Source organism: Lichenostomus cassidix, chromosome 4 (assembly GCF_008360975.1).
Source record: "Lichenostomus cassidix isolate B80296 chromosome 4, HeHo_3.0, whole genome shotgun sequence".
Lineage (NCBI taxonomy): Eukaryota > Metazoa > Chordata > Aves > Passeriformes > Meliphagidae > Lichenostomus > Lichenostomus cassidix.
Genome location: NC_139484.1, coordinates 16,467,328 through 16,475,025, shown reverse-complemented (window position 1 = coordinate 16,475,025; position 7,698 = coordinate 16,467,328). Strand labels below are relative to the sequence as shown.

Genomic DNA, 7,698 nt, shown 5'->3' with positions numbered 1-7,698 from the left:
GTAAAGTACTCACCTTGTCTGAAGAGCCACAGCTGTGACCCTGAAAATAAACAGTGTTCTGTCTTCCCTAGTACAGAACAGGCATAGCTTTTTTGTGAGCAGAAGGGTACTGCTCTTTTATATAATATAGCCTGGGGACTTAAATGCCCCCCAGGAGTTCAGTTGCATCTTCACAATCCATTTCCAGCTCCCAGAAAAGTGCTTCTTTTGCCATCCTGTGCTCTCGAGAATGAGACATTCTCCATGCTTCCTGTGGAATGTGCCAATACCTGTAGAATTAAAACTCATTGAGTGAAAGAATATGTGTCCAACAGCAAGCATGAGTGTACACTCTGACATGGACACATAATACAGATTGGAAACTTGAGATCCAGCTCCTGCTCCAGAGTCAACTTTCAAAATTTCCAGGAAAAGCTCATGAGGCCAGCCCAACACGCAGGGATTTCAGCAACATGGATACACAACTAATACAAAAAATGTGCCACCTATGGATTTATGCTTAAGGGAGTTGGCAGCATGTTGAGTCGGAGTTTTCAGGATAATTTCGAATCTATTTCTACCTGAGTTTCACAACATGCATCCAAGTGCTGAACTTTTCCTGGGTTCAGTTTGCACAAAGACAAGCAGCACTTGGATGTGAACTAAGGCTGAAATAAGGCTTATAATGAGCTTGGGATTCAGATCCAGCACACAAAAATCTGAAAATGGATATCCTGAGTTTCTTGCAGTGCCAAGATTGTTTTGCTAAATAAAACCAGCCTTCAAACAATTTTATCTTTTAATCTAAAGCCCAGGCATGTAGTAATAAAGTAATATTAACAATAGATTTTCATTTTGGAGTATTCTGACAGGGAAATAAACACTGCTGTAATGAAATCTACCAATGACTAAAAGGCAGACTCTTCTATATTACTTTTTTCTGCACTGGTGGAGCTCTGAGGTTGCTTCTCTGAATTCAGAGGCAGAATTAACACTTGCAATGGAGCCACTCAAAGCAGAATCCAAATTTTGTTTGCTATTACGAAGTCTTGTTGCATAAATAAACACAGTATACAGCTGTTGTGATTTTTTTTTTTGAAAAGTCAGCTTGCATTTTATTTACAAATATACAGTCAATGTTAATTTACCCTTCATTTTATCTTGGGATTTCTAAAATATATGGGATGCCAAATGCTATTTCAGGTAATGGTACTAATTCAAAATCTCAAATATAAATTTCAAAAAGATAAGCGCTCACATGAAATTGCCTATGTTAGTCTTTAAATTTAAATTGCTCATTAGATTGTCTCCTGTGTCCTACATTCTAAGGTCATATACAGATTTCACTATGAATAAGAAAAAAGGGAGGGGAAATAGTCTCCCAAAGAAAGCACAGCTGCATGTCTTTTCTAATGTGTTGTATCATAAAATTACATCTGGTTTCCTTACCCAGTAAAAGCCTGTGCTTTACCAAGATGATAAAACAGAAAACTAAACCATAACAAAGAGAAAACCCAACCCTTTAGCATACCTAAACTTTTTCACCTGGAAACTGAAATCAAGGGACTGTTATCCAAATCTTCTAAACAGGAACAATCATCACAGAGATTTACTTCATTGCAACAGGAGCTAGTGGTTTATCCCCCATGTTTGGTGTTTTGCTTTGCAGTTTGTTGATTTGGATTTCTTGAAAGTATTTCCTGAAAAAATATGCAAGTAATTTACCAGCTTTTCCATTGTGTCCCTGTTGGTCATCAGACTTCCACGGAATGGGGATTTTGCATCTGTTTTTGAGAAAAGGTGATCCTCAAATAACAGCAGGCACACCCAGAAGATGCTGTTCTGTTCCCAGATGTGTGAGGTGGCTTTCACAGATGTATTGTCTGTAGTCCTTAGTACAGCATACATGTCAGTGGCCAGAGGATTTTTGAGCTGGTTGGCAGTGGCCTCTCAGATCTATATGGCTCCTGACAGGTCTATTCTGTTGCTGCTTTGTACCTACTTTAAAATTTCATGTTGTATTTCTCTATGCAATTTCTTCAGCAATTACCCTTTCCCTTTCATTTCCTTCAAACTAACCAGCTCTAGTCTCAGAGAGCTGGAGAATGGCACTAGGGGAGGAAAGCTTTCATATCCTCTTTCCTGGCTGCAGTGGTCAACCTGGCAGCTACTAAGCATAATTTCATAGAGTGATATAGATTGGAAAGGACATACCAAGGTCATCTGGTCCAAAACCTCACTCTAAGCAGAGCTTAGATCACGTTGCCCAAGGTCTTGTCTAGTTGAATTTTGAGTATCTCCAGGCATGGAGATCAACAGTGGATACAGCGTGAACCTCTCCCTTATCTCCTCATTGTTGGCAGCAGTGGGATTAAATGTTCAGACAAAAAGAGAAGACAGCAAATGTTCAGCTTTGTGTAGGACATCGGTTTTGCCAACTCTTTTTCCAACAACAAGGTCAGAATTTTGAACCATCTAAAGGACACATGTGACACATCACTTCTCTGTTCATGTACATGGGAAAGGAAAATTAGCTAATAATTTCAGGTTTTATCCCTCAGGATTACTTCACAGTACATATTTTTCCACATTTCTATTGTGCCATTAATCTTTATCCTGTGCCTTCTGCAGAGACTTCTTTTTTCCTCCCACATAGGCTGCAGGCTCCTGCTCTCCAAGGGGTCACAGGTTGCAGAGGGATCCACAGAAACAGGAAACCAGGCTTCCTCAGTCAGTTTCGAAACACCAAAACCTGTTTCCTTTCTACAGAAATAAAGCCTGTCAGGGCATCCTCTGGGCAGGCTCACTATCTGAGCAGCAGCCCAGGAGGAGGGAGAAACTACAGGGTTTCTTGTTTAGGAAATAAATTTGAGATAACTTATAGCATTTACAAACCATCACAATGAGAGAGATAATTTTCTTGCTGCTCTTATTGCACTTACAGAGTGGCAGCCATGGATTTTACACTCCAGAAAAACTCTTGACAACAGGACAAGGTGATGAAACCCAGACAAGTCACTCAGACTTGACTCCATCTTTGACCACAGTTAGGGGCTCACCCCTTTCTGAAATCCAAGCTGCCAAAGCAAGTGCCTCACAGGCACCCCCTTTTGCATCTTCAGGCGAGACACTGGGAATGAAAGCAGTGAAGAAAACTTCCAGTCCTACAATATCTACCCCTGCAAGTCAGTCAAAAGGACACAGTGACGGTGACTCTGGCAGAGATAAGATGGGAAGCTCATCTGGCAGCAAAGGGACAGCTCTACAAGGCACTGCTAGAGACATCCCTCTCCTTCAAGGGGTCACTACAAGCCTGGATAAAACTACAGGGAACCGATCTGGCAAGCAGTCTTCTCACAGCTCTGGTATCACCAGGACCCAGCAGGATCCCAACTCCAAAGCATCTGGCTTTGAAACTACCAGGGGAAAGTAAGTTACGTATTTTTGCTTGTCTCCTGTGCACTGCTTAGGAATGGTTATTTTCCTATTTCCAGTGAGATAATTGGCAAAACTCCTAGCAATTTCAGTGAAATTATTTTTTGACCTTAAAAAGGACCATCTAAAACAAGCAAGGCACCAAACTGGCAGCATTTAGTCAGGCAAAACCATTGTAACATTTATAACACAGTAAATGCTGTAATGTTTTATTCCTCAGGGTAGTTATCTCAAAATCAACAGGAAAGTCATTATCATATAGGGGTAGGAAAGGACTACAATAGATGGCCCCTGTTTTATGCACGGTAAACTAACACTGATTTTTTTTCTCCTGTCTTTTCTTCTGGGTGAAAGAAATTGCAAATGCACTATTTCATTAGGAATCTATTAAAAAATATTGTGTTTGTAAACTTCTCCACTGAATTGAAAATACAAGCAATTAAATGTACAAAATGCATCAATGTCTGACAATTTGAAACAGCCTATTCTGTGATAAAAACTTATGAAAAATGGTTTTGTAGGCGAATGTGCATTTAGAACTGTATAACTTAATACATAGTATCTGTGCATAATAGAGTATATCAAACTATACTGTCTAGTTTTATTGCTCTGGAACACTCAATTATTTTCTTTGTTCCCCAATGTCTTCAGTTCTCAATGGGGATATTAATACTGACTTTGCAGATATTGCAAGTTTCCCTTAATTGCTGATATATAATCAGATACTGCTAGAAAATGAAAGACACAAAGGATTGGATGTTTTCCATAGTATTTATGGAGAGCAGGCTTTCAGAATATAGAGTTGTTCTTTTGATAGCACTTTCCCAAGTGTTAGCATCCGAATTCATGCAAAAGCGAATAAATCATCTCTTAGAAATACTCCTTCAATTATCTTGCTGTGTGTGGCTGGCAGCTAATGTTCCTTCAGCTGAAAGAAAAGATTCCCATTGACCTGAGCTTGTTTTGTATGGTGCATAAGGGAAATAATGGACAAGGGCCCAAAGGAAAGGAGTCGTTTGCCTCTGCTTGGAAGAGACCGAGTTCACCTCAGTTAAATCAGTTCTCTTTTTACATGAGTGCTGATAGCTACATCTCCATTAAAACAAATCCTAATACATGCTAATCTTGGTCTTTAGCTTTCTCATCTTTCTTCAAGAATAGTATTCCAATGAAATTAATCTTCTGGAAAACTCTGTGAATCAGCAGGTATTCCTTCTACCTTTTACGGGAGATATGAATTTAAGTAGCAAAAATTAGTCTCAGGTGAAGATGGCCTCATATTTTATTTATCATAATGACATGTGGTTGCAACTGCAGAGAGGCAAAATAAGAAAATCTTGTATTTGCCAGCACCTAATTTCATGAGTGGTCAAGGAGCAAACTGCTGTGCGACATGCATATTTGAGTCCACTGAGCCAGTTAGCAATAAAGCCAGGATTGCATATCAAATTTACAGGGATGTGAAGCAGCACAAAATCCCAGCATAAAACAGAATGCTGAATCCCCACTCTCTTGCTCAAATTGCTGAGCTACAGAGCCTCCCTCTCTCTAAAAAATGTCTACAGTTCTAGCTGTGGTTCAGTTCTTTTCACAGTAAGATTCTTGTGATACAAGGGTTGTCTTCCCACTGTATATGCGTATTTTTGCAATCAGCTGTGGTGTTTTGAACTTTCCCTCTACTTTTGCCATGACCTGGACTGTGACTCAAGTCACCTCACTGTTCTATCTTCCTTTCCTTATGAATTAGACCTGGATGAATAATAAAGTTGCTTGTCACTCTTTTTTTTTTTTTCAACACAGGCATGAGAAAATGCCAAGTCTTGTGTGCTCACTGTTACCAATCACACTAAGACTTCCAGTAAAGACATACAGCTTTCTTCAAGGTTTTACTCATTTGAAGCCTGAGCACAGCATGACTCAATGGCAGATTCCACAGTTGTAAAGTGTACTGTCTCTGAGGAAATTTGGAAGAATAATTTGCTTTTCAAATTTACTTTGAATTAAAACACCTCTTTGCTTATAGTCTGTATTCCAACCTGAATTTTTGAGTGACCTTGTAGGAACTGCATGACTCTGTAATCCTTTATGGCAACCTATTGTGCTAACATATGTGCAGAGATGCTGATGTTAAGAGGCTCCACATAGAAGGAACAATAGAGAGAGATCTGTGAGAGACAAGAGGAAGGAAAACAAACAAGAATTAGCATTTCTTTTTAAACATATTTCAAAAATACCAATACATATACAAAATTTCAAAAATACCAATACATATACTTTGTTGGAGAGTCCCCAGGGCTGTCAGATTACCCACGAGGTACAATATGTGCCCATTGTACAAGCTTAATTACCTAAATACCCTTTTCTGAAAAAGGTCATGTGCCTTAATGGCTTAATTACAAAGATAATTAATTCCCTTGCTATCTCTACCCTAGGTTATGTGAGGACAATATTATGCACCCATGTCTTATCACATGCACACTAGAATCAGGTTAGGCTTTGAGCCTCTATCACATCCTGATGTGGTATTACAGGGGCTAAATATTGGGCATATCTTTTTCTCTAAAAACACTAAACTCTTCCTTATTCTTCACTGGCACAAAATTGCAATTAAATCCTGTTCTTTCACATTGGAACAACTTTATAGTTAACCTTAGAATGGGTACAGGAGGACACAATTTGTAGCTGTCTGCTCTCAGACCGTTTCAGAAGAGTGTTTTCTGTGGTGAGGTATCCTCCTTCTGGCTGGGTCTGCACCCAAGCTTTTGTAAAAATAAAAAAACTTCATAGGATAACATCTGGAATGGCCTGAGATGAAAGAAAATTCCTTTCTTCACTCCTAGTAATGAATTTGATTTAAGCTCTGAAATGTAAAACTTAATGTCTCCACAAATATGCTTTTTTTTTCTTTTTTTTTTAACCTATCTTCAAAGTTTTGTGCAATCCATATCGAAAAATGAAGAAATTCTGGGAAACTAGAGGGAGGGAATCTTTCCAAAATTCAGTGATACTAAATCTGAGTATCGATTTGGCGTCAAAGAAGAAAATTTATGATACATTCTTTTCAATTGAGTTCATTTCAGATTCATGTTTTTCAGCCTGTGGAGAGAGACAATTGCAGTATTTCACCGTGTAAAGCAGCTTAAATAACAGTGGTGCAATGGAGTAGATCTCAGGTGGAGTCCTGAGTCTAGCACGCTTATCTTTTCATTCTGAACCTTATTTTATTAATTGCTATTCAAGGCAGCTCCTGCCTACAGGAGACCTTCATTCAGGCTGTAAATTAACCACAGTATCGCCACACTGTTGGCTGGCTCTACATTATTCTTTTCTCTTACTATATGTATATTACACCTTTTCCAGTTATCATGAAACCACTGAGGGTCTTTACAGACTTCCTCTACCACTACCTTGGGTAGTGGTGAGGTGAAAGTATTTTATTACTAGGCACAGAAGGGTTTAATAGAGTCAGCACCAGGGACAGATTTGCTTAGCTGTCACATGTGATAAGAGTGCTGAAATATTTAATTCTCATGACCAGCCATCTGCATTTTTCCCTGGAAATTGCTTTTGCCTGTATCAGCTTGGTAGAATTCTAGTGTACTGACAAATTAAAATGAATGGTTAAGATCAGCAGCTGGTTCAGATACATGAGACACATAGAAACCTGATTTAACTGCCTAGTTAATGCAAGGTTCACAGTCTCTTTTCATCATGTCACTTTTTAATGGAGCAGAGAGAACAATTCCTGAATCAATTTCCTAAGATTTTGCATCACTGTTCATTTACAAAAAATACAGTCACATGTGGCTTAGGTTTCTGCCTCACTAGGTATATTCACTATGACCTGTAAGGAGGAAACTCTTACACTGGCCTGAGGTTCTGGTGGCTGTGTCAGGGCGTGTTTGACAATCTTTGTCCCCAGAATGTTGCACTCCAGCCATGCAGAAGATCTTTGCAATAAACCACTCTTGTCCAGCAGCACCTTGAAAGTATTTCTGATGCTCGGCTGTAAGCCCACCATGGAGTTTTCCTATGCAGCTCAGTGTTACTCCCCTTGCAGTCCTAAAGACCATAGCAAGTGGCAATGATGGCTTGGTAGAGTCATGACAGAATGTCTTCAGTAGCACAGGAAACAAAGCATGGGGAAAAAAATCACTTCTCCACTAAGGTTTTTTGAGACAGTCACAAAGTACTTAGCCTCCTCAGAGTCTCGTAGTTTGGCTTTTCTGTGATCAGATAGGGCACCACTATACAGATGATTTCTGATTTTTTTTTCAGGATGGT

At 39.2% G+C, this 7,698-nt stretch overlaps 1 protein-coding gene across 1 annotated transcript in view; it reads left to right on the top strand.

Annotated features, from left to right (window-relative positions):
- Positions 1-2,764: 2,764 nt before the first annotated feature.
- MMRN1 (multimerin 1) overlaps positions 2,765-7,698 on the top strand; it is a 38,620-nt gene continuing 33,686 nt past the window's right edge. Inside the window, exon 1 of the mRNA XM_085058026.1 lies at positions 2,765-3,408. Within this exon, the coding sequence (XP_084914152.1) occupies positions 2,882-3,408 (527 nt within the window). The 5' untranslated portion in view covers positions 2,765-2,881. The remainder of the gene's footprint in view (positions 3,409-7,698) is intronic.